The sequence below is a fragment of the Hypanus sabinus genome, chromosome 20, assembly GCF_030144855.1.
Source record: "Hypanus sabinus isolate sHypSab1 chromosome 20, sHypSab1.hap1, whole genome shotgun sequence".
NCBI lineage: Eukaryota > Metazoa > Chordata > Chondrichthyes > Myliobatiformes > Dasyatidae > Hypanus > Hypanus sabinus.
In genome coordinates, this window is record NC_082725.1 from 32,674,244 (window position 1) to 32,701,359 (window position 27,116).

General features: G+C 38.0%; 1 protein-coding gene across 2 annotated transcripts in view; it reads left to right on the forward strand.

Annotated features, from left to right (window-relative positions):
- Positions 1-27,116, forward strand: part of gmds (GDP-mannose 4,6-dehydratase) — a 631,321-nt gene that overhangs the window by 224,313 nt on the left and 379,892 nt on the right. For both annotated transcript variants that reach the window (XM_059945309.1, XM_059945308.1), the window contains exons 5-7: positions 2,728-2,920; positions 5,982-6,086; positions 15,718-15,845. In XM_059945309.1, the coding sequence (XP_059801292.1) occupies positions 2,728-2,920; positions 5,982-6,086; positions 15,718-15,845 (426 nt within the window). The remainder of the gene's footprint in view (positions 1-2,727; positions 2,921-5,981; positions 6,087-15,717; positions 15,846-27,116) is intronic.

Below are 27,116 nucleotides of genomic sequence, written 5' to 3' on the forward strand. Positions count from 1 at the left end.
TCATTACTTTCCAATTACCCTGAAACCTCATTCTTAATAATGGACTCCAACACTTTCCCAACCACTGAAGTTAGGCTAACTGGCCTATAACTTCTCCTTTTGTCTTCCTCCCTTCCTGAAGAGTGGAGTGACATTTGCAATTTTCCAGTCCTCCAAGACCATGTCAGAATCAAGTAATTCTTGAAAGATCTTGAGCAATGCATCCATGATCTCTTCAGCAACCTTTCTCAGGACTTTGAGATGTAGTCCATCTGGTCTAGGTGACATATCCACCTTATGACCTTTGAGTTTGTCTAGCACTTTTTCCTTTGTAGTAGTAATGGCTCTCATTCCTGCTTACTGGTACTCACAGACCTCTACAGCTAGTGTCTTCCCACAGTAAAGACTGAAACAATGTACTTAAGTTCATGTGCCATTTCTTTGTTCCCCATTACTACCTCACCAACATAATTTTCCAGTGGTTAAAAATCAAATCTCACCTCTATTTTGCTCTTTATATAATTGAAAGAAAAGCTTTAGTATCCTGCTTTATATTATTGGCTAGTTTGCCTTAATATTTCATCTTTTCTCTTATAGCTTCTTTAGTTGCTTTTTGTTAGATTTTGAAAGCTTCTCTATCATCCAACTTCCCACTCACTTTCACTACCTTAAGTGCGCCTTCCTTGGCTTTTATGCAGTCCTTAAGTTGCCTTGTCAGCCACAGTTGCTTACCCCTACCATTTGAGAACAACAACTTCTATGGGACATATCTATGCTGCAGCTTGTGAACTATTCCCAGAAACTTCAGCTACCTTTGTTCTGCAGTTATCCTTGCCAGTATCTCCCTCCAATTCTCTGGGCAAGTTTCTCTCTCATTGCCTCTGTAATTACTGATGCATGTGACTTATGCTTCACCATCTCAAATTGCAGTATGAGTTCAGTTATAATATGATCACTGTCTCTTAACGATTCCTTTATGTTAAGCTGATTAATAAAATCTGGGTTATTTTTACAACACCTAAGATATCCTTTCCCCTAGTAGGCTCGAGCACAAGCTGCTCTAAAAAGCTATCTTGTAGGCATTCAGCAAATTCCCTCTCTTTTGAACCGACACCAACCTGATTTTCCCAGTCCCCTTGTGTATTGAAGTCCCCCATTACAACTGTGACATTACCCGTGTTACATGCCTTTTCCAGCTCCCTTTGCAATCTCAACCTTACATCTTGGCTACTATTTGGATGCCTATGTATGATTCCCATTGTGTGTTTTTTTTCACCCTTGCATTGTTAACTCCACCCACAAAGATTCAACATTCTCTGATCTCATGTCAGCTCTTTCCAAAGGTGTAATGAAGGCTATTATTTTGTCTAAAAAATTCACATCATCAAATTAAAAAAAATAATGTAGTTGTCTGAAATCTGAAATAAAAGCAAAATACTGGACGCATATACAGATAGGGAAATAAGAATTAACAGTTCAGGTTTATGAACTTTCATCAGAGTTATGACTTATTGAGTATTTCCAGTATTTTCTGCTTCTAATTAAAGTTTCAGAATTGTTCATTATGTGCTCCATGATAAGGAATTTCATAATTAGATTTTAAAATGATGTTTAATTTTGTTTCAGATTATTAGCCATGCTAATATGTTATAGTAGCAGGGTTGATGGAAGGTGCTTTATTAATGCAAAAAGTTGATGATTGAAAATTTGAATTTGAGTGTCAGTTTAAAAGGATCTATAAACAACAATAAAATAAATAAATAATTAATTTATTTTTGATGCTAAATATTGAAGGATAAATTCTAGCAAGTCACAGGGAAAACTTATGTGCTCTTTTCTGGTCTGGGTCTGGATTTAACATCTGATCAGAAAGATAATCACTCAGTATTACAAAAAGCCTACAAAAAATAGTGAACATGGCCCAGTCCATCACAGGTAAAGCCCTCCCCACCTTTCGCCACGTTTTCATGGAGCACTGTCACGGGAAAGCAGCCTCCATCATCTACGACCACCACCATTCAGGCCATACTCTCTGCTCACTGCTGCCATCAGAAAGAAGATACAGAAGATTTAGGTCCATACCACCAGATTCAGGAACAGTTATTACCCCTCAACCATCAGGCTCTTGAATCGAATAACTTCAATCACACCTTCACTGAACAGTTTCCCAGAACCTATGGACTCATTTTCAAAGAGACTTCATCTGATCATCTTGACATTTTTTGCTTATTTTTTTTATTATTAATTTCCTTTCTCTTTTTGTATTTGCACAGTGTTGTTTTTTACACAATGGTTGAGGTGGTCTTTCATTGATTCTGTTGTGTTTCTTGGAGTTACTGTGAATGTCCACAAGAAAGTGAACCTCAGCATTGTATATGGTGACATATGTGTAATTGGAAATAAATTTACTTTGAGCCTTTTATGTTTAATGCTTAAAATAAGACTGATATCTCAATATTCTGGCAAATTAAACAAAAGGGATTACATTTATATGGTTTCTCACATCTGAGGTAAAATCCCAAGAAACATTGAATGTATTTTGAAACATTGCCAGTATTTTGATAATTTTCTTGAGTTAACCTGTACAAGTTTGGTTTAATGCTAATTAACTGGACAGTAAATTTTGTCTAATGTTGTACACTCTCTAGTTTGTAATTAATTTTCATTTTACTTGTAACCAATGCCTTTGTTTTGGAAAATATCTTTAAAGTGATTGTTAATGTGCATTTATTTTTACATTTCATTTAGATCTCCTTTGACCTCGCAGAATATACTGCTGATGTTGATGGTGTTGGCACTCTGAGGCTACTGGATGCCATTAAGACCTGTGGCCTTATAAATTCAGTGAAGTTCTACCAAGCCTCCACCAGTGAGCTCTTTGGCAAAGTACAGGAAATTCCTCAGAAGGAAACTACCCCTTTCTATCCTCGATCACCATATGGCAAGTATCCTAATGTACTGTGTGGGTTGAATGTATGTCATTGTTCGGAGTATTTGATTGAAATATAGGGTCTTGCCCAAGATTTTTGGTTGGTTATGGGGTTTACCTATAACTTGGGAATTAAAAATTGTTTTTAAGTTAATGTAAGGGGTTGGTATTATAAATCAAGGGCTCATAAATAACTCAGTGGGTGTTGCACATTTTCAATGTCAAAAGTATGCCATCTCGTACTCCTGAAAGACTGTATTCATAATGTTGGCAAGTGAGGCTTGATCAAGTCTGTGTTGTGATTGGAAGTGAGAAGTGCAGGAAAGGGTATTACAACTCAGCAGTGGTCGATAGGGAGGGGCAGGGTTTGGATGTTGGAGATTGCACAGAGTGATGGATGAGTGTGAAGATTTGTTCGCTGGGAGATCAAGAAGTTGATTTGGGGTTTTTGATTAAGAAGATTGCAGATTGACAGGTTGGAATGTTGGGTGTCTTGAATTCAGAGGATTATGAGGTGGTGATGGGGTTCAGAATAGTATGCGAGGTATGAATCCAAAGGTTCAAAGATAGGTAATTGATTTATCTGGGAGCAATCTTAATCCATGTCTGTACTGGAAACACCAGGTTGTCATGGGATTGTCCAACAATGGTTGTTGATTATTGAACATGTTGTCATAGAAAGCTGCCAAAATGAGGCAATCTATGCATTTGAAGATAGTGGGAAATAGCAAGTTCCAGCAGTGAGAGAGACCATAGGAGCCAGACAGTCTGTCAACACACTGGGTAACTACTACGTCCCAGCATTGGCCCAAACTAACCATGCTAAGCCAGGGAACAGCAAAGAACTTCAGATCTCCACAGTAACTGGCTGCCTGCCCGCACAGACTGGCCAGCAGTAGCCCACACAGACAGATATTGCTCACTCCACAATGAGACACATGGTGATGCAATCACTTTAACTATTTCTTTGCTGCTGGTGAACTAGCGAAGGTTTGAATTTTCATCCAGATTTCTGGTGCAGCGGCTTGAATGACTCCTTTTATTATCTATCGCACTTGTGCTGTTGTTCTTGAGTGCTAAGAGAATTAGTAATGTAATAGGTTTAACTACTTAACAAAGGGTTGCAATTATTTTGTTTAATTAAGTTCTGTTCTCATGGATCCACTTGTTCTGTTTGATGCTTCACCAAAGTGGCTGATTTTTGTGAACTTGTACAAATGTGGGCAGGCTCTGTTGTGTGGACTATCACCAATCGTTGCATTCTACTAAGAGCACAATTGCACTGCTGGCAAAGGTGCAATAACAGAGGTTCAATTCTGAACAATGATGATTCCTTTAGTTTACAAATTGTCTCTGTATTCATGTGGATTTCCTCTGGATTCTCCCATATTCTCCCCTGTCCCAAAGGCATGTAAATTAACTTGGCACTGTAAATTACCTCTAGAGTGTAGGTGAGTTGTAAAGCCTAGTGGGGTGGGGGATGGTGGGATAGTGGGAATGTGGGTGTGTGGGTTTAATGAAAGAGATTCATAAGAGTGTAAATGGGTTCTTGATAGTTATTGCTGCCTTGGTGGGCAGAAAGTTCTGTTTCCAATTTATATCACCTACATTGCATCATTGTGCAATATTAATGTCCACCTAATCTGTACCTCAGAGAGACTAAGCATTGTATTGATCTCTTCAGGCAAAAATAATAATCTAACACAGCACAGCTGATAATTTAATTTAAGAGGGAGAACTCAACTTGTTTCAAATTAAAGGTAAAGAGGTTCTTTACTTATTCTGTGAATATTAAATCACTCAATTTTACTCATATTTCCTAGTTTACTGTGGTTAAATGTTAATTCTCCAAGTTAAAGTTGCTTGGAAGTAGTTAGTAGGTGATTTTCAAAAGTAATCTTGAGATATCTGCCTGAATTTTCTGTCCCTGTTGGCAATGCACATGAAACCAGAAACTGTGGGGTAATGAAGTAAGATGTTTTGCCATGTATCCATGGTTTTCAACTGTCACAGCAATAAATTTAATCTGGATCTAATACTGAGGTTCTAGATATTGAAATTAAAAACAAGCTCTTTCAATGACCCAAAATACTTCATTCAGTGCGTAGCGTACTTATATGGGTAAGTTAGTTAGGGCCAACTAGTTACTCATGCTGGAAGCAGCCATGTGACCTTTAGACAGCAATCATTTTGATTTCAGCTGGGATGCTCCTTGTAGTTGGATCGCCTGCTAACATTAGCCGTTGAGGCAAATATGACTAAGCAGTTTGGGTAAAGTGTCAGCTAATATTTGGTATTTCAAAGTTCGAAGTAAATTTATTATCAAAGTACGAATGTGTCACCATATACTCTTCACTTTCTCCTGGGCATTCACAGTAGAACAAAGAAATGAGTTAGAATATATGAATAACTACACACAAAGACTGACAAACAACAATGTACAAAAGACAGGAAGCTGCAAATACTAAAAAAAAACAAGCAATAATAAAAAATAAATAAGTAAATAAATAATACTGAGAACATGAGTTGTAGGGTCCCTGTAAGTTAGTCCATTGTTTGTGGAATCAGTTCTGAGTTGAGATGAATGAAGTCATCCATGCTAGTTCAGTAGCCTGATGGTTGAAGGGTAATATCTGTTTCTGAGCCTGGTGGTGTGGAGGCTCCTGTACTTCCTTCTGGATGGCAGCAGTGAGAAGAGAGCATGGTGGTTGTCATTTGATTGAAGGTGCTTTCTTGTGGTAGCATTTATTGTCGATGTATTCCATTGTGGGGAGGGCTTTTCCTGTGACGGACTGGGCTGCATGCACAATTTTTTTGTCAGCTTCTCCACACTTGGGCATTGATATTTGATGATATTATACTCTGGCCAATTAGTAATCTTTCAAAGAGTAAGAAAAAAAGTGTAAGTGGGAAAAGTTCGGTCTGTAGGCTTTACTCATTTTGACTTCAACAGTTCATTTGATGTTACCAGGACATCTGTTATTAGCAAATTATTATTTGTCAAATTTCTACTGAGTTTACATCGATTTTAGAATGCACAATGCTGACTTGTAAGGTGTTTTTTATTTTACAGGGGTAGCCAAGCTTTACGCATACTGGATTGTGGTGAACTTCAGGGAAGCTTACAACCTTTTTGCTGTCAACGGCATTCTTTTCAATCATGAAAGTCCAAGACGAGGTTAGAAATATTGAAACATTTAATCTGCTTTAAACTATTTCTAGTTTTATTTCCTTTGAGTTTTATTTTAAATTTGGAATGTAAGGTATTTAGGTGGCTGTGAAAATATTTGCAACATATACTGGGGTGCCCTCTTCAGTTACCTGATGAGGTAACCATAGTCTTTGGCCAGGAATAGATGTCGCCAGGTGATGCCCAACCTTCCAAGAGTGTTTCTTCATCAAATCAGCAGAAGTTTGGACTAACAATATTTCCTCAATAGCAATATTCAAAAGAAAATTAAATCAATTTTAATCTTTGTTGTGTTGATTCTTCCAAATAAACAAATTGAATTCTGCCTAGAATTTTGGGGGCATCTGAATGAATGTGCCCAAATGTCAATAATATAGTGGGGAAACATCCCTATTGATTGCATCAACTCATATTTTGAGAATAATGCCTCATGATTACATGATTGGGGGTGTTAATGGGAGAGCTTTGTGTCAATGTTTTACCATTGTCGACAGTGTTTCTCCTTCTGGGGTAGAAGTCAACGAGGATGGAGTGATGGAATTCTGGCAGGTGAGACAGGGATGAGTTGGAGAAATTGATGTATTAGCTAGTTAATGAGTAGAGGGGGAACTAAGCAAAGGGTGAAAGACACAGCTGGTGTTGGGGCAGAGGAGATATGGATTGGAGACACAGCTGGAGTTAAGTGGTGGGGGAGTAAGGATTGGAGACACTGTTGGTGGTGGCTGGGGTTAAGTATCTGAGACAATACTGGTGTTGAGACTGGGTTTAAGGATCAGAGACAGTGCTGGTGTTGGGACTGGGATTAAGAATTGGAGACACTCTTGGTGTTGAGGTTGGTGGGAAAGGACTGAGACTGCTCGTGTTGGGACTAGGTGTAAGGATCAGAGACACTATTGGTGTTGGTTGAGGGGGGTAAGAATTGGAGACACTGCTGGTCTTGGGTTGAGGCTAAGGAGTAGAGATTGTGTTGGAATTGGTGCGGGAGGATCAGAGACACTGTTGGTGTTGGCACTGGGGTTAAGGATTGGAATGTGCTGGTGTTGAGACTGGGGATAAGGATTGGAGACTCTGTTGGTTTTGGGATGGGGTAAGAACTGGAATCTGCTGGTGTTGGAACTGAGTTAAGGATCAGAGATATTGCTGGTGTCATGTTTTGGGTAAAGGATTGGACTCATTCTTGGCATTGGTCGGGTAAGTAAGGTTTGGAGGCACTGCCGGTGTGACTAGGGGTAAGGATCAGAGGCACTGTTGGTATTGGGACTCGGGGTAAGGAGTGGGGACACTTTTGTGTTTGTGGTGGGGGTTTCTGATTTGGAGACACTGCCAGTGTTGGGACTGAGGTTAAGGAGTTGAGGCATTGGTGGTGTTGGGACTGGGAATAAGTATTGGAGACACTGCTGGTTTGGGGCAGGGGATAAGGATTGGAGACACTGTTGGTGTTGGTGTTGGAGTTAAGGGTCAGAGGCACTGTTGGTATCGGTGGGAGAGTGGTGTAAGAATTGGAGACACTGTTGATGTTGGGACTGGGGTTAAGGATCGGAGAGACTGTTAGTGGTGGGACTGGAGTTAAGGATCATTGACACTGTTGGTGTAATGATTAAGGTTAATGATTGGAGAAACTTGTAGTTGGAGGTATAAGGATCAGAGACATAGTTGGTGTAGGGACTGGGTGTAAGGATCAGGGACCTTTTGGAGTTGGGTTAATGATAGGAGAGCCTGCTGGTGTTGGGACTGGGTGTAAGTATCAGAGACAATTTTGGTGTTTGCTATGGGGTTAGGGAGTGGACACGGTTGGTATTGGGACCCAAGGTAAGGATCGTAGACACTGCTGGTGTTGACACTGATGGTAAGGATCGGAGACACTGCTGTTTTTGGGTTGTTGATAACAATTGGATACACTGTTTCTTGCTGAGTTTGGTACCCCTGCTGCTAATGTATGAATCCTTTCATATTGGTGCAGGAACCTGTCCAAATGTGGTTTTGTTTTTTTTTCCAATCCATCTTCAACTTTTTGAACCAGTCTCTTACTACCATGAAAGGTCATGCACTTAAAATGTTAAATCTATTTCTTTCTCAGCAGATGGTGTCTGGGATCTGCTAAGTATTCCCAGCATTTTATGTGCTAGTTTACCCTTCCTGGTAAGGCTCATCTGTGAACATAAGGAACAGTTCATTTTTTTAAATTTCAGGGTCTAACCGGAGATTCTCATTTGGGAATAATCTACATCTATAAAAAATATCCAGATCAATTTCATGAATATTGACTCTTTCTTTAATTTTGAAAGTTATATTTGCATCAGCAATACCACATATATTTTTAGCCCATGGTTTGATATGACATTGAAATTGCTCATTCATTTCAATATTATTAAATACTTTTATAGTTTTCTACTCTAATTGTTTCCCTTCCTTTAATATTTTGCTGGACTATCACTATTTTAGTTTACCATGCACTCTTGTACACAGAGCTGGTGTCCTGTGCTTGTAATAATTAAAGCAAATCTGAACTGATAAACTTGAACTATGGGTTACTGTGGCAAAGGTTGCGGTATTTCTAACCTTACTTTCTGGAGACACCATTTGTTGTGCTGTGACTTGGACTCAGTATTGGAGCTCCCATCATTTCTCATGCCATGAGTCTGCATACAGCATTCTCATTAAGGTGCTTCCCAAGCTTAAACTTATTTACATTTTTAAAGGACAAGCATAATCCCCAGGGACTGACAAGGTGTTCCCTTGGACCCTGTGGGAGGCAAGTGCAGAAATTGCAGCGTCCCTAGCAGAGATACTTAAAGCATATTTTAGGGCTTTGACAAAGTCCTGCATGGGAGGTTGGCCAAAATGGTTCAGTCTCTTGGCATTCAAAATCAGGTAGTAAATTGGATTAGACATGGGCTTTGAGGAAGAAGCCAGAGATTGCAATAGATGGTCGACGCTCTGACTGGAGGCCTGTGACTAGCGGTACTTCACAGGGATTGGTGCTAGGTCTGTTGTTACTTGTCATCCGTATCATAGATCTGGACGATAATGTGGATAACTGAACCAGCAAATTTGTGGGTGATGCCAAGATTGGGAGTGCAATGGACAGCAATGAAATTATCAAAGTTTGCAGCAGGATCTGGACAAGCTGGAAAAATAAGCTGAAAATGGCAGAAGGAGTTTATTAACAGAGACAGGTGTGAGGTATTGCTCTCTGGGAGGACCAACCAGTGTAGTTCTTACACAGTCAGTGGCAGGGCTCTGAGTAGTGTGGTAGAACAGTGGGATCTGGGAATACAGATTCATATTTCCTTGAAAGTGGCATCACAGGTAGATATGGTTGTAAAGGGACATTGGCCTTCATAGATCGATGTATTGAGTCCAGGGGTCGTTATATTGTGTTGCAATTGCATAAGATGTTGGTGAGACCTAATTTGGAGTATTGTGTCCAGTTTTGGTCACCTACCCATAGGAAAGATGTAAATAAGATTTACAAAATGTAGAGAAGATTTGCAAGTATGTTGCTAGGACTTGAGAACCTGAGGCATAACGATAGGTTAAATAGGTTATTTCCTAGAATGTAGGAGATTGAGTGGAGGTTTAATAGAGGAATACAAAATTTTGAGCGGTATAGGTAGGGTAAACACAAGTAGACTTTTTCCTCTGAGGTTGGTTGAGGGTACAAATAGAAGTCATATGTTAAGGGTCAAAATGAAATGTTTAAGGGGAACATGAGGGAGAACCTCTTCGCTCAAAGGGTGGGTGAGAGAGTGGAATGAGGTACCAGCACATGTGGATGTGGGGTTGATTTCAACATTTAAGAGAAATTTGTAGAGGTACAGTATATCGATGTGAAGGGTTTGGAGGGCTATAGTCCGTGTGCAGCTCTATGGAACTAGACAGATCAATGGTTTGGTATGGACTAAATGGGCCAAAGAGTCTGTTTCTGTGCTGTAGAGTTCTATTACTCTATAACTGTGGCTATAGGTATTCAATATCATTAGTTCAATAGTTCCATTTAATATCAGATAAATGTATACAAAATACATCCTTGAATTCTTTTACTTCACAGACATCCACGAAAACAAAAGAGTGCCCCAAAGAATGTGTGCCAGTTAACACATTAGTACCCCAAAGCCCCACAACTCCCCCACCTCCATTCACTTCTGCAAAAAAAGCATCAGCACCCTCCATCTATGAAGCATGCAATGACAAAGCCCACAATAAAGTCCATGATCTGCTGTACAACATAAACTAATTGTTCACCCGGCAATTCGACATGCCACAGGCTCTCTCCCTAATAAAGGGAAAAAGACGTGTAGAGCTTGAATATATATTAACATTAATTTGGTCATCTATAATTCCAACGTAAGCTGTCTTTCAGCATTCCTAATTATCTCAGCCTTGCTTTTAAATTCTGAAACTCTAGCTTCTACTTTTGAAGATACTGGAATGAAATGGTTTAGAAACATCTCTTATATCACTAAATGGGATATTGAATTTAATTTCTTGTATGATCCAAGTAGATTTGCCAACATTCTAAAAATATCTAGTCTCATTTCTCCAATCAATGATTGTTCAATCACAGGTACTTTTCACTTCATCCTTTGGATGTATGAAATGAAAGGCTCCCATACTCTGTCATAGTCTCTTTCTGTTTGGGACTTGACCATCATCTCAGATTATCTAGTGTTCCAATGCTTACATAGCTGATTTTACAATCAATTTTGCATGAACTCCCTTTTCTTCTTGTGCTTGTGTTCATACTTCAAATCTCCTCAATTGATATAAGTTGTCACATCCGCCTTACCAATGCGAAATCACCTTATGACTTTTGAATGCAGTAATCCTTTACAATTCTGCCATTGTCACTTGTGTGGGGTTTGTGATTTCCATAGATTCTCAACATTAAATAAAGTCCATTTTCAGAGTTTCAGTGTGACCAGGTAAGTACACATCAGAATCAATTTATGTGAAATTTGTTGTTATGTGACAGCAAAACAGTGTAGCAGAGCAGCATAAAAGCATAAAAAAATTAAAACAAAGCCTAGAAATGACAAAATTAGATAGATTGTGCAGTAAAAAAGGAATGAAGAGTCTGTGTTTATGGGTTCATGGACCATTTAGAAGTCTGATAATGGAGGGGAAGAAGCTGCTCCTAAATCATTGATTGTGGATCTTCAAGCACCTATACCTCTTCCTTGATGGTAGTAATGAGAAGAGGCCAAGCCCTAGATACTCCATTGAGCTCAAGCTCCTCAAGATAGAGCAAATCATCTTTATTCAAGGGCTTCTTATAGACTGCCAGTCCAGAACTTCCTGCAATTATTTGCAGTACAGAGAACAGTCCCTTGATACAATCCTTCAAGAAGTAACAGCATTATCTTGTGTTCACAATCACCATTGCCTGCACTGCCTTTATTATAAGAACTGGACAGCAGAGAAAATTCAGAAGGACACAAGTTTTCATATTGGATTTGCAAGGAATGGTAAGGTAGGCCAAAAGGGGTAGATCATTTAGGACAGAGTTAAGGAAAAACTTCTTCTCCCAGAGAGTTGTGGGGGTCTGGAATGCACTGCCTCGGAAGGTAGTGGAGGCCAATTCTCTGGATGCTTTCAAGAAGGAGCTGGATAGGTATCTTATGGATAGGGAAATCAAGGGATATGGGGACAAGGCAGGAACCGGGTATTGATAGTAGATGATCAGCCATGATCTCAAAATGGTGGTGCAGGCTCGAAGGGCCGAATGGTCTACTTCTGCACCTATTGTCTATTGTCTTTTGACAATCCAAGTGACCTTTTTCACACTTCAAATTGTTGCTCATTCAGAATTATTCTGGCATTGCATTCCAATATGTTAATATGTACTCTTAGGCAGTTGTCCATCTTGGTGTGCTAAGTGAAATGGTTACAGAGTAGTGGTTAGACACAGGACAGACAAACCCATGGTCTTTGAGAAAGAGGGTAACAAGGGCTCAGATCCACTAATCACATGTTTTGAGTGTGTTCAGAGACCTGTTCTCCTATCTCAACCACTCCAAAAAAAGTATCCCCAGAGGCTAGGGTTTTCAAAGTCAGTCGTGTTAGTGACCTGTGACTACTTGAGGTTAAGTTGGGTACCCATGCTTTGTTCACTGATTATTGTCAGCAGAACCTGTTGGAAACTTGAGTTCTTCCAGTACCCATTCCAAATATCAATTGTTTGCTCCAGTTTGATTACTGAAGAAGTCAGTAATGCTCTCTACACAAGAAAAAAGGACAATGTCTGCTTTTACTTCAGCTAAGAACATGAAGCTGAATGCATGTACATACATTTGCAAGCAGTACTAGCTGTTTGAAGACTCAGTGGGTCAATAGTGTTCAGGCGTCTCTGAATACTAAACGTGAAAAGTGAATCATGCTCATAATTTACAGATTCATGAGTGGTGAGCTTGTCCTCTCCTACAGTACATGAACAATATCAGATTTGGATGATGATGTCACCTTAGCCATAATTAACAGCAAGGTCCAGTGTATCCACTGTACCCTACCCTTACCCTGTTGCTTCTCACAGCACATTTGCTTCACAAAAATGGCTAGTTTGTCTCTGAATATTTACAAGCAATAATTAAACCAGAAAAGACATTAATTTGGATTTCCATTTAGCTTTGAAAGTCTTGCTACTGTTGGAGAAGTAGAAATCTGCTTGACGGGATGTAGTGTTGAGGGAGAGCAGGCAGTATTAAAAATTACATCAATGGAAAAGAGGTTGGGTGGTGGTTAACAGAGAATGGAAGGGTAGTTTTTTGAGGAGAGGCTGACAGCAGTTTTTGAAATGAGATGCAGTAGTTGATGAATGATAACCATTTTAAACACCATCTAATTTGGAGGTCTGAGTGGATTTGAATGAACAGTGCAATATAGGATGTCCCTGCAACTATGAATACTAAGTATTATTTGTAAATGCATTTTGTCAAGAGTAATTTCTTAAATATGGCAAATAAAGTAGCAATGCCTATGAATTAAAATTATTAAATTGTTTCAAAACATCTTAGAAGTTAGTAGTAATTTGGGCCAAAACTGTCCTTTGGCCCTGCTGATGCCATGATCTTTTGTCACACTTCTGTTTCCAGTGCTTAATCTTCCTCAGATGTGCAGATATATCCATTTTTTGGTGAAAATGTAAATCAATGCCCATGTATGTATGATATCAAAGGACATGCTCTTTCCAAAGTAAGCCATTGATTTACAGTGGCTGAATAAACTGGACCATATTTTGTTGTAATTCCTCAATTTTACTCATAGTTTTGGAAATTGCTCACAAAACATTTGTGATGGAGTAAAATTAGAAATTAAATGCAAATCTTAATTGAATATTAAATTAACATGCAATTGTAAATGAATTATGTGCTTTCTTTTGTTTGCTCACTTCATTTACTGAATCATGAGGGAAGGTAAGTCAATGTAAAAGGTATTTACAATTTTGCAGAGATGTCTTTATTCCATTGATATTGCTGGATTTTTCTCCTCTCTTTGTGGGAAATCCAATCAATATCAAACTGTGACTATAAAAATAAGTTGCCAGGTAGAGGTAATTTAGAGTGAAGAATGAAAGATAGTGGAATATACCACGTTGCTTTTGTTTCTTTCAGTTGCCAGTTATTGGGGATGACAGTGTGAAAACTTTATAAGACAAGCCTGCAGATCCTTTTATGTTACTCTTTGCCACGTTCAGAATTGGACGACAAATCTACAGCAAAATTGTGTCATCAAGGCAAAATAAGATGTTTAAGCAGTAGGAAATCCACTTGGCTTGCTATAATATTATCTGTCTTGCATACATTTGCTGTCAAACTGGGCCTTAGATCAAAAGCTTTTGGATTTTTTTTTGAGTTTATAATAAAATTGCACAAAGGACACATTTATGTTGTAAAATATCTGCCTGCCAGTATTTTTTTCAAACTCAATTGTATTATGGCTAATTGCCAATCTTTGAAAAAGAAACCCTATTTTGTTTCTTAACAGTACTTCGTCAAATAATTTTTATATAATTATAAATTTAAGCAAAAAGAACAAATACCTAAAATTTGTAGATTGAAGTATTTTTTTCTCTGAGAAATTAATACTTTTCAGAAAATTTACCTATAGATTTTGAGTACCTGCTGTTAAATAGTGTTGATTTTGGCAGCCCTTAGTAAGCAAATTAGGATTAATCTCTCTGATCTCAGTAGTCTTTTCAGTCAGCCATGACATTCTCAGTGTCCATCCTTTCTGCTTCCCAGCTGTTCAGAGCCATGACTGAGGTAATTCTCTGTGGGAGTGTTGAAGATCACCCAGTTTAACAGCAGATGGCGGCTAGAGAAAAATGCAGTCACCAAGACAGAGTTCAAATTGGGTTCAAGAGGAAAAAAGTACTTTTCCTCTGTTGCTGCACTCAGTTTAAAATATTTATTCATTCCAATTCAGGTTGCAATTAAATCCAAAATTGCACTTATTTTATTTCAAAGTAAATACGTTTGTTTCTTCATATTTTTATAGTATAGGAATCTTATAGCTTAGGATGCAGTTTAATAATAGGAATCGAATGAGTAATTTAATAACTGATTTGATATCTGAAGGAAATAAGTTTAACTAACATCAGTATATTGTGTTAAACTCGATTTAATTTGGGAAGTTGACTGCTTAGTCTAGTTACAGTGAAGTTACCTTGGCTACTTAAAATTCTGCTGTTACAGTTTTATTACAGTTTACAGGACACCAAATATGGCTGGAAATTTGGAAAAAAAAACAAGCAGCAGCAAGAAAATTAATCTGAACAAAAATAATGACCTACTGAAGTTATGGCATTGAGACTCGGAACAGCACCCTGTTCTGTCTAAATCTGCTGTTTTAACTCAGAGATGGCATAAAAGGCTGTTCACTGGCATGTTCTTTTTTTTTTACTTAGGCAGTTTGTGTTAAAATGAACAGAGCAATGTAAGTGATGGGAAACTGCATACAGAATCAGTAAATTTGATTTGATGCTTAATTTTGCTAGAAATTATTGCTAATTCACTTGCACTGTTGCTGTGTTACTGGTTTAGATTTTGCCACATGAAGTAATTTCAGTTTTAATATTTGAAAGTATGTTTCATGACGTAAATTTTATTTTACGTTTCACCATCACATATATTTCATCACACAACCCTTTTATTCATTAGTTCTGATCATTCAACTTATTGTCCTGCTGTGTCACCTAAAAGAAGATTTTGATTTTGATGTGAGATATTTTTAGAAAAATTAATGACTGCAGTGTTGTAATTTTTTCCTCTTCAAACTTTGAAATATAAAAAAAATTATGGTAGCCTGGAATATTTGGTGTCAGTCTGTCAACTAATAGTTGTATTCATTTTAATTAGCCTGGCTCATGAATTGAAGCACTAATTAATAAATTAAAACTATTAAGTAGTTCATAAACAGGTTTTAGAAAGTTGTTTGCTGTGTAAATTGAGCTCCTGGCTGTTTGGTTTGAAGCTTCTGGGTTTACTTAACTGACAGATGATCTCTTAATGCTAAAAAAAACTAGTAATTCTTAAAATGCTAAATTCATTTTTGTTTCTATTTTAGTCCAGTTAAACAGCCAGAATAACTATACTGATGTTATCTGTTATCTTTGTTTCAGGGGCTAATTTCGTAACTCGGAAAATTAGCCGGTCAGTGGCTAAGATTCACCTCAGACAGCTGGATTGTTTTAGTTTGGGCAATCTGGATGCCAAGAGAGATTGGGGTCATGCCAAGGACTACATTGAGGTAGGCCATTGGCCTAAGGCTGTTCAGAAGTATTTCCCTGCCTGGATGATGCGTTTCACGCATCATCTCAAAAAATTGCTTGATCTGTTGTGAGTATCTTGTGAACTTGTGCCAGAGGAGAGTTGCTAACACACTGTACAGTCAATTGCAGCCCAGGGAATTCAGTTCCATGGTGGGCTACCCCAGTTCTAAAAAACAGTCTTTCTCTTCATTCAGAACAGTTATAAGTATACTTTTCATTGGTAACATACTCCTAGAAGGTCATTCCGAACCACATAGCAACATTAATAATTTTTTCACCCTTTGGTTTTGATTTCTTGTCTATTGATGGTTAAAGATGCTACCATGTGGTCTTTTAAAATACTTTTGGTTTTGTTTTCTATTGTGTAGTATGGAGCAATATGAGACTGTGTTAACCTCCACTAGACAGCAGCAAAAATAGTGTCTGGACTAGACTAACCTGTTTCCCTCAGTTGGGTCCTGACAGGTTTCCTGTGCTTACAATGCTATTCCTGTCTTTTTGAATCATACATCCCTGGGACATAGACACTGGTTTTCCAGAGCTATTTACGTAATTTGAACAGAAGCTAGAAAAACCTACAAAGAAAGAAAATCTGAAGTTTAACAAGAGTTCAGCAACAAGTCCATGGTAAATGCCTGTATGTGGGTATACTTTTGATGTGAAAGAACACAGCAAATCCATACGTCTGCTACTGGTTGGACAAACTCCACAGAACTTTATACTTGTGATATGTTTGGTTCCTATTTAAATTTTAATGATAGACTTCAACTGTGTTTTTTAAAATGGTATGCGTATATATAATAGAAAGATCGGTCTGTGATTAGAGATGGAGAGAGAAAATTATAATTTCCATATATCGTGCTGCTTCGTTACAATTTTTCTGTGTTAAACCTTTCCTAGTACATCCAGTCCTTGGCATTGGTATGATTCTAAGGAAATTTCAGCAATTTGTTTTCTGCCTCACAAGTTGAGGAAGGTTAAACAATATGAGCAAATATTACTTTGATTATATTCTATTAATTTCAGCAAAGGTCTGTTTCATTAACTTTGATTAAAATTCAGAATTTTTTAATTCTAGCTGCTGTTACATAATCCTTATAAAAATCTAGCACTTATAAAGATTGAATGAGTCTAGTTTAAGATAAATGCTGTGGTTGCTAACAAATGGCAGTGCAGGAAGCCAACAAAAATATAAGAGCAACCTTTTGTTTATTAAATTTGGCTAAGTCTACATGTTTAAAAAAAAGCTAAAGTCTGATCTTATCTGTAGTTGGTGCATGAGTCAAAGCTGCCAATGCCAAACTCATTTTACCATAGTGTATCTAAAATATCTTGCTTTTCCTGCTTTTTGAACTTTCTGAATGATTAGAATGAATAGGAAAGCTTTGTACTGTTTCAGTTAATGTTTTTGGGACAAGTTTAAATTATACCATCATTATTACTGCTTAATCATCTTAGAATTTGTAGTGGGAACTAATTGTGAAATTATCTGCACTATTATAATGGAGGGAATCTCACAGCAATATTGGCATGCGCTTACGTACGATTATAGATAGCGGGGTCAAGGGATATGGGGAGAGGTCCGGAACGGGATACTGATTGTGTATGATCAGCCATGATCACAGTGAATGGCAGTGCTGGCTAGAAGGGCCGAATGGCCTACTCTTGCACCTACTGTCTATTGTCTATTGATTAAAAGTGGAAATCTAGATTTTGCAATAAATGATTCCCTGCTCCTCCACACGAAATGCTGTATAATCCTCTGCATAATTTTTAGAAATCAGTGAGCTGATGAGAACTTAGGTATTTACGAACATTTTTTTCTGTTAAAAGCATGATGTTACTTTGTGTATAAGAGTTTTTAATGCTGTTCTAAAACAGAATTGCTTCTCATCAAGCTCCCTAATTCTGAAAAAAAAAGTCATGTGGATTATCATTTCCTCAAGTAAATATTTTTGTTATAATGATCACTCATGGATACTTCAATACATATTTGGATTGCAGTTGTAGTTTATATTTTAGATAGAACTGTAACTTCCCTTGCATTCAATATCTTATGTATTTTTGTTTTACACCTTTGGTTTCCAATAATTTGTCTTTTATGTTAAAAAAAAATAGTGGTCAACTAAAATAAGAACAGGAAATTGGGAGAATAATGGAAAAGGGGGGAAAAATGACTTAACATCTAAGTAGCACCTTTCCATCTTCAGCACATCCCAACGTACTTTACAATTAATGAAGTAGGTTAGCAAGTCCAGGCAGTATAACAATGCAAGAAACGAGCAATCAGCTTAGACACAATGGATTTCCACAATGAGAAGGAGAAATAAATTGATAAAGAAAACTCTTGTTACTTCTTTATTGAAGGGCATTGTGGAATTCTTTACATGGGGGAGGTAGACAGAACTTCAAATTAACAACTGTAGCAGTGATTCTAGTTTATATTGATGAAGATTTTCATTATACTACAAGCTACTGATCTTGGCAGGAATTTTCCTTCTTCCTTGCTTTCAGTTTTACACATTTTTAATGACTGATGATGGTATTTTGGAAAAGGAATCCTTTGCAAATTTCTCTGCTGAATGAATGATAGCATTTGGGCTGTGCTTGTACTGTATATACAGTGCCTTGAAGTATTCTGTCCCCACAGCTACTTTCACATTTTACTGTCTCATTTTCTAAATTTAAAACATGTTGAAATAAGATTTTTGAGCTAATCTGCAAAATATTGTGCATCATGTCAAATCATTTATTAAAAATTAAAAAAACAAACTTTTGAGGCTGAAAATGTATATTAGTAATCGTGCTAACTTACCTCAGTAGCAATATATTACCTTACCAACTTACCCAATTTGTTGTAGAAAATTGGAGGATGACCTGTTTTCCGCGAATTCATAGGAATAAATACCCCTCTCTCTGTAAGGTCCAACAGCATGGTAGATCGTCAACAGACCAAACCAAAATGAAGATAAAAGAGCATTCAAGACAACTCAGGGAAATAATAAAGGAGAAGCACGAATTTGCATTAGCGTACAATACCACCTCAAAGGCAGTGAACTTACCTCATAGCTCAATGCAATCCATCGTGAAAAAGTGAAAAAATATTAAACCACAGCCACACTGCCTAGATCAGGCAGCCCTCTAAACACAATCAGCAGAGACGAATGGCACTTGTAAGAGAAATCTCTGTGACACCAGCAGTTGCTCTGAGTGAGTTGGAAGGATTGTTTGGGGCCCTGAAAGGTAGTGAGGGAGGAGGTGTGGGGGCAAATGTGGCATTTGTTCCACTTGCCGGGGGGAGTTCAGTGGGGAGGGACGAATGGACAAGCAAGTTGCATAGGGAGTGATGCCAGCAGAAAGCAGAAAGTGGGGTGAGGGAAAAATGTGCTTGGTGGTGGGATCCCATTGGAGATGGCAGAAGTTGCAGAGAATTATGTGCTGGACACGGACGCTGGTGAGGTGGTAGGTGAGGACAAGAGGAACTCCATCCCTGGTAGGGTGGTGGGAGGATGGGTAGGAGCAGTGGTGTGTGAAATGGAGAGAGACAGTTGAGGGCAGCATTGATGGTGGAGGAATGGAAGCCCTTTTCTTTAAAGAAGGGGGATATCTTTTTTCTGGCATGAAAAGCCTCATCCTGAGAGCAGATGCAGTGGAAACAGAGGAATTGAGGGGGGGGGGGGGATGGCTGATGGAGGAACAACACCTTATATTCCTTCTGGGTAACCTCCAACCTGAGGGCATGAACGTAGATTTCTTCCATGGCCTTCTGCTCCTCTCCTATCAGACTCCCTGTATCTCTTTCACCAAGCAACTTCCCAGCTCTCTACTTCACCCCTCCTCCTCCTGGATTCACCTTGTATTTCTCCCTTCCCTTCCCCCACCTTTTAACTCTACTCCTCATCTTTCCTTTTCTGCAGTCCTGCTGAAGGGTCTCGGTCTGAAACATCGACTGTACTCTTTTCCATAGATGCTGCCTGGCCTGCTGATCCTCCAGCATTTTGTGTGTGTTGCTCGGACTTCCAGCATCTGCTGATTTTCTCTTGTTTGTGAATATTTTGCATCAATTGCACTTGCATGGGAACCAAATAACATTTCTGACTTGGGCTAAAGTTGTAGCATCTGGTAAGTCAAATATTGTGTTCCACGCCCAATCCTAACTATGCTTATATTGTTTCCAGTTCCTATGTTGATGCAATTTGTATTGATTGTGGTAACCTTATTAAATGCTACATATACGCTGCACAATTTTACCCAACCCAAAATAAGTCTGAACTTTGTCCATTCTGTTGATATATGGCCTGCTTCATGAATTATTACACAATTCTCAAAAGAATCATTTTATTACTTTGCCATTTTGGTTCTTACTAGGCTTACTTTTCCCAATGGCTTATGAACTCAGTGTTGCATTTGTGAGGGGTACAAAGTTTCTTCTGTTTTGCCAATTTACTGTGGTGGCAATAGATTGCCAAGTATAACATTTTAATTTAGCTTTTGTAGTTGCACTGATTCTCTTTGTGATTACCTATGCAGATTATAACAAGATGAGCTTTGTTACCTTCATAAGCAGCCACTTTTTCTTAAATCCTTTGAGAGTGCAAGCTATTGGCTAGCTTGCATTAATTACAGTAACTATATAATATCAAACAGGAAAATAATTCTATTAATCTTATTGCTAAGAAAAAACTATATATATAATGATTGAAGCGTAACTTGATAGTAGCTAAATCACTCTACAAGAATATCAACTCAGATAACAATTTTATTACTTTCAACCCTTCGGTTCATGGCTAACCAGCTGTTTGATTTTTGCTTGTTATTGCTAGTTTCAGTTTATTGGTGTTATCTATACTGAGGTACAATAACAAGCTTTTAATTGCACACCATTCAGGCAAGGCGTGCTATACGAAGGTACATCAAGGTACTGAAAAGAAAGCAGAATGCAGCAGGTAGTGTTGCAGCAACAGAGACAGAGTAGTGCAGGTCAAGAAAAAAAAGTGCAGGTAGTTGGGACATTTTTTAGCTTTATTTAGCAATCAAAGGATTGTGTCCAAAAATTGAATAACTTTTATCCAGAAAACCAGAAGAAAGATGACTAGTATTTCAATCAACACCTTTTTTCCTTACTTTCTCAAGATGTTAAAAAGGCCATTGACTTAATTTCTTGTGATATTCTTACCCATGGACTAGCATTTTCAATCAATAACAAGCAATTTGGGTTAGTGTTGGCAAGTGAAATTAGACATTGAGGTTTAACATTGAAAATCCACCCTAGAACATAACATATATTTCTATAATCCTAAGTTATGCATCCTTGTACTCAAAGGTGAGATAGCCCCTGACATGATTCCATTTTCATTGAAGACCCCAGGGAGGGTGACTGTGCTCTGAACTTGACAGCTTTTGGACAGAATGATCTCAAAAAAGTTGAGGGGAAATAGAAAAAAATTCAATGCCACTGTCCATATGACATTGCTGTATTGCTGGGCAGAACTTGTAGGATTTGAAAAGTAATTCAGAGATCTCTGAAATTGAAATTGAAACTTTTTTCAGATATGATACTCATCAAATTATGCTAGCAATTTCACAGAGGGTATTTGAGCAAGGTAATGAATTTGTCCTTTGGTATCAATATTGTGTCTTAAAAACATGTTTATTCTCCACCATAGTGGAAGAGAAGATCATGGTCTTGGGAATGCACCAACAAAGACACAGACTGACCATTACAGAATATAATCTAAAGGGAAAACATTATCTATATTTTGCTTGTAAACAGTTTATAAAAAAGCCATCTTTTCCATCTTAAATTACAATAATTTTTTACCTTGCCACCGTAGTGCTATAATGTGCTAACCATGACGTTTTTGATACAACATAATATTTCTAAATTACTACTAGTGATATTGCTTGTGTGTGTTAATTGGGAGTTCAGTTATGCATTGTACAGGTAATGTTTCCTCAGTGTAGGCGTGTATCAACAGATGATGCCATTGCCAAAGCACTACACACCATCCTCAATCACCTGGAGAAGAGGGATGCTTATGTTAGAATGCTGTTCTTGGACTATAGTTCAGCATTCAACACCATAATCCCCCACCCCACCCTGCCCCGGCTCGAAAAGAAGCTCAGAGACCTCTGCCTGAACCCTACCTTGTGCAGTTGGATTCTGGACTTCCTGTTGGATCGCCAGCAGATGGTAAGGATGGGCATCCTCGCCTCTGCCCACTGGCCCTCAACGCCCCCCAGGACTATGTCCTGAGCCCCTTCCTCTATTCCCTATACACCCATGACTGTGTTGCCACACACACCTCCAATTTGCTGATCAAATTTGCAGATGGCACGACATTGATAGGCCTTACTTCCAACAATGATGAGAGCCTACAGAGGAGAAGTCAACGCTCTGACACAGTGGTGCCAGGAAAACAACCTCTCCCTCAATGTCAAAAAACGAAGGAGTTGATCGTGGATTACAGGATGCAGGGAGACAGGCTAGCCCCTAGTGACATCAATAGGACTGTAGTTGAGAGGATGAGTAGTTTCAAGTTCCTCAGTATACACATCATCAAGGATCTCATCTGGACTGTGTGGTTAAAAAAGTAGAGCAGCACATCTTTCACCTGAGATGGCTGAAGAAGTTCGGCATGAGTCCTCAAATCTTCAGGATTTTCTGCAGGAGCACCATCAAGAGCATTCTGACTGGCTGTGTCATCACCTGGTACAGAAGCTGTACTACCCTCGATCATAGAGCACTTTAGAGACTAGTGTGAATGGCCCTGCGTGTCTGTGGATGTGAACTTTCCCCTATTCAGGATATTTACAGCAGCCGGTGTCTTAAAAGGGCCCAAAGGATCATCAGGGACTCCAGCCACCCCAACCACAAACAGTTTCAGCTGCTACTGTTTGGTAAATGGTACCAGAGCATTTAGTCAGGACCAACAGGCTTCAGGACAGCCTCTTTCACCAGGCTACCTGATTTATTAATACAATTTGATTTGATTGTGTATCTGACTGTACATGCATATATAGGTATACAATCTTGGTGTTTGGGTAATATCCTCCCACATTTCCCCTCTTAATTGCTTGTACATTGAGATGGAGGTGCAACATAAAGATTTTACTCCCTTGGATGTGAGAAATCAAATAAATACAAATATCTGAGTATATGAGCCCACTAAGATTAGACAGAGGAGAGCATTCGGCATTTCCAAACTGTGCAGGATTTCATTAATGCTGTCATTTATTATTAATGCTACCCAAGCCAAAGACTCCTCTGAAAATCTAATCAGTTACATGAACAGAATAAGATTTTAGTAATTGATCATGCTGATGCAAGCTGTCTTTTCTAGAAGGGAATGCATGCCTTCCAAAACAGCAAGCAGGACTGTCATTCATTTTATGAGAAAGTTGAGAAGTAGCTTTCTTAGAAGCTAGCACAAATTCAGCATGTCAACACTTCTATGAGTACGCAGTGGAGAGTATTCTGACTGGTTGTTTCATGGCCTTGTAAGGAAACATGTATGACCAGGAATGTAAAAGTCTACAAATAAAGTGGAGGATGCAGCCCAGTCCATCACAGGCAATGCCCTTCCCATCATTGACTACATTTTCAAGGAGTAGTGCCACAAGAAAGCAGCATCCATCATCAAGGACTCCCACCATTTAAGTCATGCTCTCTTCTCACTACTACCATCATCAGGCAGGAGGCACAGGAACCTTAGGTCCAATACCATCAGATTCAGGAGCAGTTATTACCATACAACTATCAGGTTCCTGAAATGAATATCTTGCATTTGGTAGTTGCATTGAAAGTAGCATTCCAGGACAGAAGATCAATACCATTCCAGGAGCCTTAGGTCCAATGCCATCAAATTCAGGAACAGTTATTACCACACAACTATCAGGCTCTTGAAATGAATACCTTGCATTTGGTAGTTCCATTGAAAGTAGCACTCCAGGACAGAAAATCAACACCATCCCTAATGGAGAAACTTGTTATTTTAGTCCTTTTGCCTCTAGTTTGATTTCACTCTTTGTACCAATGCTGTCCCATATATGAGGCAGTGATAAAAAGCAACAATTCTCCAAGGTTACTTCAAACCTTGCCACTGTGTCTAGTATCTTAACTTTGGGCAAAAACATCAAGGAAAAGTTGGTTTTATTTTATTTCTTAATCATTGCTGTTTAAAAATTGGGTAATTCTCCTCCAACACCATTGCATGGGGAGCATGGGGAGACTCCTATAGTTCAAGTAAATGCTTCATCATGTAAGAGTAAAAGTCATCATCTGCATAAAACAATGGCAAATATATTAATGTGGCTTATATTAGAAGTAGCATTGACTTTCTAGCAGGATCTGAGGTAGAGATCACCAGTACCATAACAATCATAAAGCTGTCTCAGGAAAGCAAATGATCCAAATCACAAGACTAGAAGGATTGTCCTTCATCCAAATAACCAAACAGCTTCAGCTTAACCATCTAAGCACTCTGATGGCCATTATCCTAATTTAATACTACTACTGTACTTTTCACATCTTAATGGGTAAGAATGATTGCAGGAGACATTTACTTCACCCGCACTTGGATCGGTTATCTCAACACTCTCTTCACAACTGTTTCTAGAGCCATGCTATTATGTGATGCTACCAGAATGCCTGGAGTTTGAGTGCCTCCACCTCTAAAGCTGAGATATCCTGAAGCCCAAACCCCTTAGATCTCTGTCTTTTGAATCATTGGGGAAAGTAGTTATTTTAGTTCCTTCCACAGGACAGTTATTCTGTTGCCATTCTCATTCAGTTACCAGATTCCTGACCATCCACTTGATTTCATACCCTTTGTCTCATTGCTGGAGGGCATCCTCTATGCCTCGTGAAATATTTACGTACCTCTTTTAAAAAAAAGCAGATTGTCAAATTGATTGCCCTGTTTCCAAAATTACAATGGTATACTTAAAAAGTACTTAATTGGCCTCAAAAGGCCATAAAAAGTGAAATATAATGCTGGTCCTTTCAAATGGTATAAAATTTTAAAACTTTTGTATTCCACTTTGCACCTAATATAACATTTTATGATGAACAAAGGTTATAGAGCTCCATGATCAGAATTTAAATTTTTTTTTGGATCTAGGTATTGCTAGAAGGGCCAGTAGTTACTGCCCATCCTTATTGGCCCTTCATATGAGAGGCTTGCTTGGCATTTGTAAAGACCATTGAAGAGTCAATCACGTTGATGGTCTGGAGTCATATGTAGTCCAAACCCATGGCAGATTTCATTTGATAAAAGGTATTAGTGAAATTGGGGGGATTTTTACAGAAATCCATCATTTTATAGTCATTATCAATAACTTTGTTTTCTAATTTCCCAAGTTCACCTTGGCTTGTCGATTATTAGTCCAATAACTTAACTACTGCACCACCATCATGGCCTCTCTTCCCTCCATATCTAATATTACACTGGATTTAAAGCCTAGGACTCTCATAACATCATTTGCTTTCTTACAAGTGCAAAAAGTATCACTTTGGTAATGATGAGTTCAGGCACTTCTTCATCGCATAAATGATTTTTATAACACAAAAGTTACTGGTCCTTTGTAACTGCTTTTCCAAGATGTATCAGTTGATCTTATGCTTTGAAAGCCATCTGTACTGTATAACAATTGACTGAAGTTTTTACGATTTATCTAAATGTCATTCAGAGCAGCAACCAATTATTATAGTAGCACAGCCATTTCTTGTACTTTTGGTTTCTCTGCTATGTCGTACATGGAGTATATTGCTTAATAATGACTTTGGATTACTGCTTTCTCCTTTGCAAATGTGTCAGGTGAATTTTACTTCATTCTCTTTACCTAACTTCTCTATCCTGATTTGGTGATCGTAACTGCTTTTTACTTGTAAACTAAAGATTAAAAAAACCAGTCACTTTTCTACCCATTCCATTCAGATTCCTTTATCCTGTTCAATGGTGTAGTTCACCTGAATCCAGTCATCCTATCCAGCTGACCTTGATCCAATTTTGTAGCCTTGAACTGTATTGTTTTGCAAGTATGCTTCAATTCTGATCTTGACCTATAATTAAACTAGTAAAGTCTTTCATACTTAATCTAAGTAACACCCATGATGAATCTGGCCTTTAAACTATGCAAATAAACTTGTTTCTCTGATTAACATTTGCATAAGTTGTATTGATGTTGATCACAGATAAGGAAAGTGGATCTGCTGAAAGAATATAGATTTTGTTTATTTTTATACCTTTAATAATATAGCTAATTACTAAATTTATTTAAACCATTATTTTTTACATTTTTGGCAAATAATCGTGTGAATATATCCTGCACATGTTGTATTATTTTGCATTTTTTTTCTCACATGTGTTTTTCACAATTAGTGCACAGTTCTGAAAGGGCCTTGTCTCAGTGCCTTTACTGCAGGAAATAATTTACTTCAAGTTGAACATTTTGGCCTGCCAAATTGTTGGCTCTAAATACTTCTGGTTCCGCTTCATAGCTTTCTCAGAATTTTTTAATGCGTAGTGTGTCTTCTAGGCTGCTGTGCTTTGTGTCTTGGTATGTTTCTACCACATCCTTTTATGGATGAAAAGGAAAATAATACCACAAAGCCTTTCTTTCCCCCTTAAGCAAAAAAAAATCAGAACAATGTAAAATTTGTTTTGCTTGTAAAGAGAATGAGATGGAAGTTCCATGTTTTTTAATCCAATGGTAACTTTATTATATCTAAAGTTTTATCATAATTATTATTTTAGGATTGGAAGTTGCTCATGTGAATATTATAAAACTGAGGAGATCCCAGAGAGACTTAAGCAAGCAATTTTAAATATCCAACCTCAATATGGGAAATATTTTCCTGAAGCTCTGTTGAAAAGGCATAGAATTTGGCTTTCTTGCATAAAAAAAATAGTAAAGGTACAGGTGGTAAAAATTTACTGTCCCATTGGGTAGGTAGTGGGGCCCACATTCAGTTTTCAGCTATATGTTGGTTAATCCCTGCAATGTGTAAAATATAGGTGCTGTATTTTTAGATTGCTATAATATCCTGCAAACTTGAATTTTAATTTAGATTCTGCACAGTGGTTTCATTGACAATGAAATTCTGTTATGACTGCAATCTGGGTCTGATAGTCCCCATATCTAAGATATTTTTGTACAAAAAGTTCTTTAATTAGTTGATTTCACAAGTAACACTTTGGCTTAAAACGGGCAAGTAGATTATCAAAAAAAATTAATTTAAAATCTTG